We start from the raw sequence: 13,287 nt of genomic DNA, 5'->3' as shown, positions 1-13,287 counted from the left end.
AAAGAATTTGGGCATTCAGTTGTGAACTCTTGCTTTAAAACTTTTCTTTCCCTTATGAGTAAAGCTGTAGATAAAACTTTTACCATGCACCTATCAGTAGTGTAAACAGGGGAAAGAGAAAATGAAGGGGCTGCCAATTAGCCACTTAGCCCACATAAACCAGAACAGCTCAGAAAGACCAAAATGAAAATAAAACAAAGAGGTGAAATGGAGACAATAATTTTTAAAATAGATTTCTCACTCTTCCCAACTGGAAAACCTTCCAACTGCAAGATGAAGCACTAATCAAGAGTGAAGAAGCTTCATCAGGGGGGCAGGGGGAGGGAAGAGAGCTCCAGCGAAACAAGCAGGATTGCATAGTGTCTTCTCTTTCCTTCTTTGGATCTACAGCAAGAGGACAGCTCCAGGAGTAACTATATTTTCCTTAAGCAACACTTTGGCAAAAGTTTTATATTTTTAGAATTTGTTCCGTGATCTGCATTTCACTGTTTGTTCAGTATTTTATTGGCAGTTGTAACCCACTCTGGGATCATTCTGTACGATAAAGGGTGGGATGGAAATGTTTTAAAGCAATAAATAAACTAACACCAGTCTCAAATGCAACTCACCTTTCACATGGTGAACAATGGTCACAATATGCTGAGCAAAGAGCTCCGAGGGACTCCGCTGAGACTGGGCGGACTGGATGTGATGGAAAATGGAGCGAAACTCCTGCTCCTTTTTGTTGCTGTGCACCAGATCACGACAGAGTTTGCGCTCCTGTGCCAAAATCCCGCTTGGGCTGGTGGGGAAACACAAAGATATTCTCATTAATTGTTATGACCTCCAAAAGCAACTACTTCCAGAGAGGTGGTTTTGTTTGTCTGGCATAGTGAACAAAACAAGAAGGTACAGTGGAACCTTGGTTGTCAAACGCTTCGGAAGTCAAACATGTCAGCTTTCAAATGCCGAAACCTGGAAGTGAATGCTTCCATTTTCAAACACGCCTCGGAAGTTGAACGGCTTCTGGGGCTCATTTCTCCATTTTTTCAATGGATTTTGCCGGCTGCCCATTGTGCCTCAGTTGTCGAACGTTTCAGATGTCAAATGGTCTTCCAGAACAGATTACATTCAACAACTGAGGTTCCACTATATCGTGACAGCTAAGCAACTAAGAAAGAGGGCGGTGGCCCAAGGAACTCTTGAGGTGAAGCAGATTATGTACACCTTGGTCTGGATGGACAGAGTTCAGTCCACAGAAGCTCCTATCAGCAAAAAAATTGTTAGTCTCTACAATGCCACAAGACACTTGCCTTTGTATAAAAGTCAAGTAAATCAATAGCAACAGCCAACAGTATTAGCTATGTTTCACTTCAATGATTGTCAAGCATCTTTTCCTTTTTTGCAGCGCACCAACTCTCTGGATTATGGGGGACAAGATTGTGTTGAAATCATTTGTGGGAGGCTGGTGAACAGACAGTTGGCCTGGGAGCAACATGATCAATTAAAAGACTTGTCACTGAAGGCACTTCATGATCAATTTAGGAGCAATGTTTTACTCAAGAGCAGATGCACTGAAAACACTAGACATAACCTAGGGCTCGGAGTATAACTAAGTTGGATACAACTCTCTATTCCTAGGTTTTATTTGCATGTTCACATATGTTCCTCTGTCCATCCCTGCATTATTTCTCTACAGGCATTGGAACTACCATGGCTATCAGCAGGAGTGATGATGTGCACCATGAAGTTGTGCCCAACAAAGTGTCCTTTCGGATGTCTTTTGCTCATGCTTCAAAAGTGTATTTAGGGCTTGGGAAGGTGGTGGGCTGTTTTCTGCTGTAGATTGACTCGCCTGCTCCAGGTGACCCTTGGACTTTATTATTAATTAGGGCAAGGGTTGGTAACATGGTGTCCACACATGCCAGTGTGCTAATCCGTACCTCCTATGGTACCCGTGAAAGCTCTCAGCAAATATCCTTTGAAAAAACCACAATACACAAGAGACTGTTAGCTGTTCTTGCTCAAGTTTGTGTTTCACAGGCTCAACCTCTCCTGCACTGAGCACATGTCTTTAAATATGGCCACATTTCAATGGATGTCAGGACTGGACATCCACCCTCCCATCTGCTCAGAACAGAAGGGAGGTGCAGAGTGGCTGGGTAAAAATAATAAAATTAGTAGTAGTAGTAGTAGTAGTAGTAGTAGTAGTAGTAGTAGTTATATGGCTTGTTCTACCTGAAAGCTAGGGTGGTATTCAACTAAGTTTGACTCAAAGCAGACCCACTGAAATGCATGGACGTAACTTACTGTTCTGGTCTATTCTGAGTAAAATGCAGCTGAATATCACCCCTTGACTAGCACCCCATTTTTGCAAGCTTTTTGTGATCTGCTCTTCTTTTTGGTCCTTTACAGAGACATATGCTCTGGTTCTCCCAGTCACTCCACTGCCAAAAAAAAAAAAAATGGGATTAGGCAATAGCTGCATTTGCATAATGATAAACGGGTGTTTCTGGCATATTGTGGTTTATTGTGAATAAGGAGTGTGCTGGTACATGCTGCCAATGCCTCCCGCTTTGCTTCTCTGTTAGCTTGAGAAGGAGAAACAAACCATGAAGCTTTGGCTTCCTGTTACATCTGAACCCAGGATTGTGGTTTGTTGTTACCTAAGGAGTCATGATTGCTAGCCAACCTTAAGACATCGTTTGTTGTTGGCTTATCGACTGGCCTGCTAGGGAGGAGCAAACCATGCTCTTTGGCTTGGGCCTAATGGGAAGCATACACCAGCATGATGCTCACTCATTTGCAGCCACGGCAAGTGAGAAACTCTGGCACATTGACATTAAAAAAGAGAATCTCTGGGCTCTGTTATCCACCCATATGTTCCAAATAATAAAAACCAGTGGGCAGACTAGGCTGCTTGCTTACTCTCTTTGGAGAACTGCTGTACACAGTACAGAGCAATATTCCTATTTAGGTTTCCCCTAACCCTTTATTCCAACTGTGGGGCAGACACACTGAGCCTCTCACCGTGCAAGATCCTCATCAAAAGAATCCATTCGGAGGTTGACTTGGGTCTCACGAGTGATGGAAAAGGAAGACTTGCCAGTGGCCAGGCCCTCTCCCCGTGTGCCCAGCTTCTCTCTGCCCTCTGAAGTCTTTCGTGGAGGAGGAGATGTAGCATTCTTCTCCTGGCTGGCTTTGTAAGTGGTAACTCGGAAATTCTTCTCTGGAACAAAGCCTCTGTGCCCGGCTTCTGCTCTCTTGGCAACCTGCCTCTCTTCCTTCTTGGTCTGCTCAGCATAGGACTCCTCCTCCGCCTCCTCCGCTTTCCTCTGCTTCTCTTTGGCTCCAGGCAAAAATACTAGGCCTTCCCATTTGCCTGATCGATCTTCCTCCTGGTTTTTATTGGAAGCAGACAACGTCTTGGACAGAAACTTCGGCTCATCATCCTCATCAAAATTGGATTCCTTTCGCCCTTTGCCTTTAACCTTCTTCTCGGGCTCATCTGCCTCCTCTTTGCCATAGTGGCTCTCCTTGTGGAACTCGGCTATTTTCTTTTCAAAATCATCTCGGAGCTTATAGCGCTTTGGGGACTGACTTCCACGATACAGCTTTTCTGTATCAGCTTTGGAGGCATACGGATCTGTTTTTGTTTTACCATCTGCTAATCCCAGGTCAGAGAAAATTCCCTTCTCTTTCATTTTTTCTTTTTCCATGTTCGACAGTTTCTGCTCTTTGTCTTTCCCATTCTCAGCTTTTTGCTCTTCCAAATACCTATTTAAAAAAGAAAGTGAGAGAGACAGTCAATTCAGGAACTTGTAAAGTTCTGATAAAGCAGATGATGCCTGTGTTACTGAGACAAAGCTTTATTTAGCTTTTTTCTAACTCTTAATGCTTTAAAATTAGTACACCTATTCACTACAGGTCACAGAACCTTGACACACAAAGCTTAGTAAAACCAATAAAATCGTATTTAAGAACCTACTTGCCATAGCTAGAAGGCAGGAAATACGTAAAAGATCTTACCCAACCTGTGCATTCACTTACAAACCTGTTTGTGGAGAATTAACCCATCAACATTTTCACCTTGGATTGCTGTGCTTTTTAAGTAATACACAGTGGAAATAAAAGCCTCAAAAGCTACTTCAAATTTTTGGAGGAAAGTCTCCTATGGAAGCTATAGACAATTCAAAACACAAATAAAAGCAAAAAGGTTAACGGGGGGGAAATGCTTAATTGGCTGGGAGGAACACGAATACTCAGCAATATTATAAAGATGGTCAATCCCCAACTAAAACTGACAGGATGATGATTGGCATATATCTAAACTATATGGGCAAGTTTCTATTTTCTAATTACAACTGGAGGTGAATTTCAAAACTATACATTGGTTGATGATGTAACAAAATTGAGAATGGAAAAATCATTGTGGAGCATCTGAGAACAATACAATCGCTTCTTAAACAGATGGATGTATAGCTGCTGAGATCAACTAAACAACTAAAAACAATGCTCCTTGTACTAACTGGTGTTTGTGACTCCCGGGGGGGGGGGGATGTATTTGCAAAGATGCAAGCAATGTTCCTGCCCAAAGCACATTTACTATCAACTATCTTCGTGCTGGATAAGTTTTACTAGATGCAAAAATTGGCTCCATGACAGCTGTTTTCTGTATCTGCTGGAAGTTGAGCCCACCAGCAGATTCCAGGGGATGACAAACATTGTACCTATTCTTTAACAGTCTTCTCATATATTTCCAAAAGTGGGGCTTCTGCTCCTAAATTTTTACACTTGTGGTGCCTGGTAATCTGCTTTTTGGGTTTTTTAAGTACTATATTTTACAAGACTTGACACCTACACATCTAATGCTGACTCCTGAAAATCTGAAGCCAGTGCCAAGAAATCTGAGACAATTTTCTCCCCCACTCCTTCTAAAAAGGGTTTAGGAAACACCTGTTCTACATAACAGCAAAACCTATGCACAAATCTCAGTTCTACAAACTACCTCTCGAACACACTGGGAGAACTTAAAAACAACTTACTTTCTTTTTTACTGAAAAGGTATTTATTGATTAATGCTTTTTAAAAATGCTTTTGTATGTAACTGTGCTGGATTATTTACCATAAACCAGCTTGTGACTCCCTTGGGGAAAATCCAAGGGTTTTACACCTGCTGTACACCAAGAGAAATAAGCGGCAACCATCCTTTTAAAATGAGCATATTAGGCAGCTGTGTAATAATACTTAACACAATCTCAGAGCTAGATCTGATTCTGCATCTTAGATAAAAATGAATTTGGTATATAAAGGGGCAAGTGTGATTACAAAAGCTACCAAGCTCTATTCCATAGGTACTACTGCAATTTTATAGCAGCAGTTTCATTTCTGTAAGAAAACAATAACTGCCATGCAGAGTGAAGGTCTAACTCCTACTGTTTAACAGAAATTTCATCATGATAATGAGTTCCAATCCCCAAAGCACCTATCCTCTGGTCATCCAAAACGAGCCTGCAGTTTTGGCTACCATGGTTAGTAGCCATAGGTTATTTACACGTGACCACTAGTGCTGTACACTAAGTACAGTAAAAGTAAGACAAATTCCTAGAGGTATATGCATGCTTTCTGGGGATATAATTCAGCTTCCTACTTGCAGACTAGAAACCAGTTACATGCAAAATGGAAAGGTCAATTCTTTCTGGTATCGGCTGCAACTCTTGTGTTCCTACTGTTCAGAATGCAAGATCTGCCAGGGAGCAAACACTTTTCAGGGAGGTGACACATCTATATTATGAATTATCCTCTTCAGGAATGTCTACCAAGCTACTCAACTGTGCACCTTGAATTTATTTGATTGCCAAGGTTTTTAACATGACATTACTTTTGCTGCTTTATTTTTGTGTTTGAAACATTAAAATATATATATATACATGCTGCACTGAACAGGGGTGAAGTATTATATAAAGTTTCCCAATGTCATATTTTTTCCAGAGAAAATTTCCCATTTTTAAACATTTGTTGTTTCATAAATGAACTAGTAATTTAATGGGCCAGTATGGAAGCAATGCTAAACCACATGGCAGCACAACTTGAGGTCTTGAAGAGTCTGTGGAACTACAACTTCCATCAATCCTAACCACCCACCATGATAGCTGGGGTTGATGGGAGTTGAACATCACATGGATGGCCACAGGCTGTCCAATCCTTGGTTTAGGTTATTTGTACAATCTACAGACTTGTATACCAATTTCATGTTTCATGTTGAATCCACTTACAATTTTAAACTAATCAAAACACTCCATTATATCGAACTCTAGGAACTTAGATTGGTTCAAGCAATCCAAGACCAAACTGTGCCTTAAGATCTAACCATAGTTAGACTGACAAGAACTACCAGAGTTTAGACATAATCAGGATTTTTTGTTAGTTTAAAACTGGAACTGGATACTTCCAATCACCTTCTTTGGCACACCTCAGAGGGGAGGGCGTGGCATACAACAACTCATACATGTAACAGTAAACTATGGTTTAATAAGTTGTATAATTTAGTCCAATGAATAAACAGAAGTCAAATTGTAATGGACACCTTACTAGTAAAATTCAAAATCGAAGTTGTAATTAACTTTTCAGTTAACTATCTCTTAGAAGTGCATATTCTTATACACAGCACTTCAGGTATAGTAAAATTAATCTTTAAAAAATTCAATTAATAACAATTGCCAAGTAAAGCTATGCACTAGGTCAAATACAACATTAAAATGCACCAAGTATATTTATTTAATTCCTCCCACAATAAAATATTTCAGTTCAACTACCTCTGGCTACTAAAAGATCTCTTCAAATATGTATGTAGCAAATAAATTAGCATGGCATGGTTTTGTTTTGTTTAGTACATTATAAATCAAATAGCCATCTTAAATCTTCTCTGAAGCTCTAGGAAATTGTACAAAACCCCCACATGACTATTTTTATCTTGTATGCCACCTTGAGTAATTCTCCATTAAAAAATCAGAGATTGAAAAATAGTGTTAATAATAGTATCTCACATACCGCAGCAATTAATACAATACTTAAGAAAAACAATACTTTTACCACTATTACCTAAGTCTGCTTTTTATTATTTTCACAACAGATTTTTGCAACTTCTGACTAGCTGAGACTAAACTTTTTACATTACTTATGGCTAGCCTAATTGTGCCAATCCAACAGTCAGCTGAAAGTCAGACAAACATCAATCAATCAATTTTAGGAATGAAGACAACTTGCCTTTTGGAGAAGGCTATCCCCATTTCCTCCTTCTGAGATGCCCCATAAATGGAACTGATTGTTGTGGGGCTTTTGCACACAGGACTTTTCCTTGTTGGGCTCAGGCCTGCTAAATTATGCTCAAACTGATGTGAGCCTGCCTGGAAGGAGCTGCTGCTCTGCAGAGTCGAGCCCAGCTGTGAAGGGTTGGAAGATGTAGGACTGGGCTTCTGAAGTGGGCTTGGCCTAGGTGAACGGCGCCTCACGACAACTGACTGGAGAGGGCTCTTTAGTGCTGGGCTTCGCTCTTTTGGACTCAACTCTGTCACAGCAGAGGCCCTTGATGCTGAACCTGTGCCATAAGCACCCACTTCTTGCCAAGATTTCGATCCCTCTGAGGATTTGGCATCCTGTGCTGTTCCTCCTGAGAAGGGCTGTTCCTTGGTGTCATCCCCTTGGTTGTCTCCAGCACCCTGAGACCCCCTGGCATCCTTGGAAGAAGACTTCTTCTCCTTCAATGATCGACGTTTGGAGGACTCGCCTCTGCTGTGATTAGAGGAGGATCGAGATGATGAAGACCTCCTTGACCTATCAGATGAGGACTTGTCAGAATTTCTTGAATGGCTTCTAGATCTTGGGGATGGAGATCTCCTCTTGGGTGACCGAGAACGTGAGCGTCCCCTACGAGGGCTATAGGCTTGGCGGTAGTTTTGCCAGTTGGACCTGTAATTTCCATAGCCACCTCGGTTATATTGACCCCATGGGTAGAACCCTCTGTTCCTTCCACGGAAATAATAGGGTCTCCGATAACCTCTGTTATGCCCTCGGAAATCCCGGTTTTGGTAGACCCGCTGGTGGTTCCTCTCCCTGTTATGAGATGGAGAGTATGATCTCGAACGGGACCTAGAACTGAGGAAAAAGAAAAATGTATTTGGAAATTGCGACACACAGTACTACAGCATTCTGATTGCAATACAAAGACATTAACCTGTTTTCATAATGATGCATATATTTCCCCTTAGCTCATCTCCAACTTCTATCTCATAATGATAAGTATGCACCCCTTCCTTAAAAACAACCCTCAGCAATGCAGGGCAATGCAGATGGAACAAAGTTGCTATTGCTAGGATGAGTGTTTTCCTTCAAAACCACTTCAGACACAGAGGAAGCAGCATTTTCTCCCTCAAAAGGCCATTCTCGGAGCACCCACCTTCCAGAGCTCAATTTGCAGCATGGGGCAAATGTACCCAATAGGGTAGAGAGGAAACCATTATTTGTAACCTTTCAGTTTTATTTACTATAACCCAGCAAAGATTCCACTTCATGATGATTTGTTTTTAAAAGGCAACAAAAAGCACTCTTCCCCCACACGCGACAGAAAAATTAAACAAGAAATGGAGTATCAGACATTTTTCTGTTTTCCAATAAGGGAGTTAAATGGCCAGCAACTCTCTGCCACCAGGGCACACTACTCAATCAAATAGATCTTTTTTAGGTTCAAGTCTTTTGTGTTTGTGGATTTTTAAAGCAATATTATGTGATTGAGTATATTTTTATATTTAACACACCACATTAAATAGACGTATCTAGTTATGAGGGGCATGATGTGGAAGATACAATTTCAGGATTAAGTTCCCTTTTTTTGGGTTATAGTGTGTCAGACTTGGACCAGATAGATCCAGGTTTAAGTCCCCACTTAGCCATGAAGTTCAGAGGGTGATGTTGGCTCGGTCACTACTCTTGCAGTCTATTCACTTCATATAATAACTGATACAAAGCTACTAATAAATCCCACTGGTGCTCACAAATGGGGTGCAGCTGCCCATGAATGCTGGAGTGAGACTTGAAATAACAGGTGCTTTGCAGGAAAAAGGCCAGACGCTGCATCTCCCAACTGAAGGATTGGGGTGGGGAGATGACCGAGCAGGGAACAAAACTGCAACTGAAGCCCTGAAGAACCACAAACCAGAATAGCCCAAATGGATGACTAATCTGAGATTAGTCAAGGATTATGTAACAAGACGTTGTGCTGGTGAGGAGCTACAAAGTCAAATGAAAACAGGTTTAAAAACGGAAAAGCAAGGTCTGCAGTCTAAAACAACATCTGGTACAATTTCTACACAAAGAGAAGTTGCCGCCTTGTTTCTTCCGTGAATCCAGCCTCTTTTACTATTAAGAAAAAAACCAGAACAGCTTACCTTGGATTCTGTCTCATTCGCAAACAGTTTCAGCAACGTTAAGAAGGAATAGACATGCACACAGCCTGGTGCAGACAGTGAAAATGAGCTAATTATGAGGTGTTCCACAGCCCATGTAGGAGCCAGTCCCTAGACAGCTACTGCATTTTGTTATCAATTAACAGCTGAGGGACCTGTTGCCTGATCCTTCCAAAATCCATTTTGCCATTTTAAGAGGCATGGAAAATGAAGTGTTTCCCTTCAAAGATCTGTGGAGGCTGTTCATGAGAAATCACTTGAAAGGACACAGCACAAGAAATGCAGCTGAGGTTGTGCAGCTGGGGGGCGGGGGGAGAACATGCAAGTTATTTCTCCCCAAAGCTTGCAGCTGAGTAACTGCATGGGTTCAAAGCCACTACAGAAAATAGAGCTACTGGGGTGGAACGACTCCTACAAAGAACTAAATAGATTATGACTAGAGTTGAGGCAGAGAAGGGGAATTCCCTGGAGAAAGACACAAATGTAATACAAGCCACATTCCCTGCAGTCGAGACAGCAAAAGCAACCAGCTGCCCAAGCTGCTTCCCTCTACCACAACAAGATTCTGACCAGCAAGCCTATTATCCCTAAGAAATGAAGCCTACGTAAGGCAGGAAACCTACCTCAGTGAGTTTTCTATAGTTTTCCTAGATTTGCATTCCCCAGCCTCTTCCATTTTACTTCTCCAGCCAAGTCATATGCATAATCAAAGTTTCTCCAAAAGCTGTCTGTAACCAGGGACATTTTGCATGCTGGGCTCATTCTCCATTGGCAGAGCTCCCCTCAATGAAGCCGGACATTCCCAGCCTACTGGTAAGCCCTTCCTAATGCTTTTACCCTCTGTAAGGAGATCGTTTGTGCTTCAGCTCCTCTTCTCTTTCTGGCATTGTCCTTTTCTCCACCCCCTGTTGCATTTTACTGTTCCCTTTCTGTATCTTTCTCTGAAACCACACACACTAATTATTAACAGCCACTTATGCTTCTGTCCCAACAGTTACAGAAAATCTGCCAGCTTTTTACCATTATTTTAAAAAGGTAACAAAATAAATGACTGATATAAACAAAATCTAACTAGAGACTCAAATTCTTCTGAAAAGTAAAGCAACACAATGAACAGCCAAGTGGGGTTTGGTTCTGCAGGATGTGCCAATAAACAGATCCCAGAAATTATTCAGAATGTTCTTCTTCTTGTTAACAGTAGAGGTTTAAATAACCAACTGGAAAAGCACAGAATTAGTACCCTTTCCTAACTTTCACTAGCAAAAATCTTCACCCATCTTTCTCTGCAATATAGCTCTCTACTGCATTGTTCTTAGACATATATCCTGAGCTGTGAGTTAAGATCAGTAACTTTTCATTAGAGACAAAGTTCTTGCAATAACCAACTTCAAAAACAACAACTCAGAAGGGCCTAGTATAACCAAAACACAGAGAACACTGGGTTAAAAAAGCTACCCACTTCATGGCCGAGCAAGAGCTATTTGGATGGTAAGGTTATAAAAATAGAACTGGTTGGCAGACAAAAGAAGTAACTTAAGACGGTAGAATAAATTGGAATCTAGCAAAAGCTTTCCGCAGGAGAATTCCCATTTCTGCAGGGCTCCCTTCAGGTACAAAGAAAAGAACACAACACAATTAGAAGCAACCAATGGCACTTACCTAAGCCTGCGTTTTCTTGATCGAGAAACAGACCGGGATCGGGACCGAGATTTTGAGAAAGACCGGGACCGGGATCGAGAACCAGATCTTGAACGAGAGGAACGGGACCCCGATTTTGATTTATTTGTTTTTGACATTTTTTCTCACTCCTTTCACTTAATTCTGTCAACATAGAGGGAAAAATAAAAACAACAACAAATGAATCGTTTTTCCAGATTCTTTCCTTGGCTGTTTGAAGATGTCCAAGAATAGCAAAATTCTCTTTGCAAAGCAAATAACATATATCCAACAGCCTTTGCAAGTTAGCTCTAAAAAGAACACCAGAAAACTTGAGAAGTCTCTGGACACCCTTTTATTCCATAACAATTCCAATCCTGCTTTTGATTTAAGTCTACTAATCACAAAGCCTATACATGTCCAGGTCCCTGTAACTATTCCTTTATGTGGTGAGAATGGAGTCCTAACAGTCACCAACTAACGCACTTAAGACAAAAGAACACTTACATACTATCTCCCCTGGATGAGGTGCCGACTGTTTGAAAGCCCTGCCGCTGGTAAACCAAGTTATACACTTGTTACAATCAAGCAGCCACTAGGGACTCTTGTTGCAGCCAAAATAAATCAGGAGCCCTTCCAAATATTTCAAAGGTTCAAATGTTGGTGATGGAAAAGGAGTTTCTCTATAGCACTCAACAGCTTTGAATAATTAATTAATAATTTTAACAGGAAGAAATGTAGCAAAATTATCTCAAACGGAAATCCCACGATTATAGAAATAAGCAGGGGCAAATCAACCATCAGGCATGATGCAGTTGTAACAAAGCAGAAAATGACGATTTTGTGTGTGTCCAGTTTTACACCCAGGGAAAAACTCAGCACGTGAGAGAAAGACACACAATTTTAAAGAGAAAACATCAAATACCAATACAAATGAAAAGCAACTTTATTCAATGCCACCCAAAATATCCTAATACAAAATAGAAGAAAGCATTATTTTATCTTTTTAATTGGTTTTATAAAGTACTACAAACATAAAACACTTGCAGAAGCCCTATAAAAAGCAACTTACTACTTAATCTGTTTATTTCTGCAAACGTTTTCCATAATCATATTTGGAATTTTTGTTTTCAAAATTGGCAACTTTAACATAATCCACAAAACAGCTCTTGGTACAAGACTTGTTTCACCCTCAACCCAGCACAGTTCTAATTCAGGGTAGCAATAAAAAGAGTGCTCCCTTACATTCCCAAGCCATTTTTGAAATGTAACGGGTAAAGTGGCATACCTCAAGTAATCCTGAGTGAGGACCTGAAATCCTCCCTCTACTTCTGCCAGGACTGTTCAGTAGTCCTAACTCTATAAGCTAACACCTGGCCTGGCCCATCACTTTCACTGTACAAAGAGCAAACTGAAGCTCAAGTTCTGTTCAGCAAAGTATGTTTTGACTTCATTCATCAGTCACCCCTTAACTGTGAATACTTTTGCTTCTTAGAAACTAGGGACAAATTCAGGTGTTGTTTCTGCCACACACTCTCCTATACACATTCCAAGCAATTAAATAGAGTGAAGCAACAACACAATTGAGTTCCAGACAGTGTGGTCTCAAGGGTTAACACTTCACCCTCCTCCCACTCCAGCACAAGTGCTCCTATTTCAGAGTCAGCTGTGTTCTGAGCATTCAAGAAGCCCTAGATTAGATTTTAAAGATTTCAGGCTCTGCTGACATCTACCCAACAGGATATAAATGTGGGGAGAGATAAAAAAAGATATGACAATTAGAAGAGGCTCCAAAGAGCACATATTCTAGTGGCATGCGCGCGCGCGCACACACACACACACACACACACACACACACGTGCCACTGAAATATGTGCTCTTTGGAGCCTATTCATTCATTCTCTCACATATCTCACACACTCACACACACACACGTTTAGTTCTTCCTTGAAATGTGCCAGAAAAATCTACAACTTTTACAGATGCATACCTCTCATGCATGATGCTATTTAGATTTGTACATATAAATCAGGAAAAGGGAACATTTGCAGCCTTCCAGATGTTATTGGACTTCAACTCACAACAGTCCCAGGCATCATTGGTAAATGACTGCAGTCCTGCAAAATCTGAAGGGCCACATGTCGTCCCCCCCCCAATAAAAACAGCAGTGTTGTGGTAAAATTTTAAAGTC

At 41.0% G+C, this 13,287-nt stretch overlaps 1 protein-coding gene across 5 annotated transcripts in view; it reads right to left on the bottom strand.

The window, feature by feature from the left end:
• Positions 1-13,287, bottom strand: part of THRAP3 (thyroid hormone receptor associated protein 3) — a 45,015-nt gene that overhangs the window by 9,469 nt on the left and 22,259 nt on the right. For 4 of the 5 annotated variants that reach the window (XM_081922860.1, XM_081922864.1, XM_081922862.1 and 1 more), the window contains 4 exons: positions 11,100-11,261; positions 7,246-8,133; positions 3,010-3,756; positions 609-781 (listed from right to left, as the gene is read on the bottom strand). In XM_081922860.1, the coding sequence (XP_081778986.1) occupies positions 609-781; positions 3,010-3,756; positions 7,246-8,133; positions 11,100-11,236 (1,945 nt within the window). In that variant the 5' untranslated portion in view covers positions 11,237-11,261. Of the gene's footprint in view, positions 1-608; positions 782-3,009; positions 3,757-7,245; positions 8,134-10,063; positions 10,202-11,099; positions 11,262-13,287 lie in introns of those variants that run through there. The other variant, XM_081922863.1, reaches the window with a different exon arrangement.

The sequence above is a fragment of the Podarcis melisellensis genome (genome assembly GCF_964234715.1).
Source record: "Podarcis melisellensis genome assembly, chromosome: 8".
Classification (NCBI taxonomy): domain Eukaryota; kingdom Metazoa; phylum Chordata; class Lepidosauria; order Squamata; family Lacertidae; genus Podarcis; species Podarcis melisellensis.
This window is presented reverse-complemented; position numbering and strand designations above follow the sequence as displayed.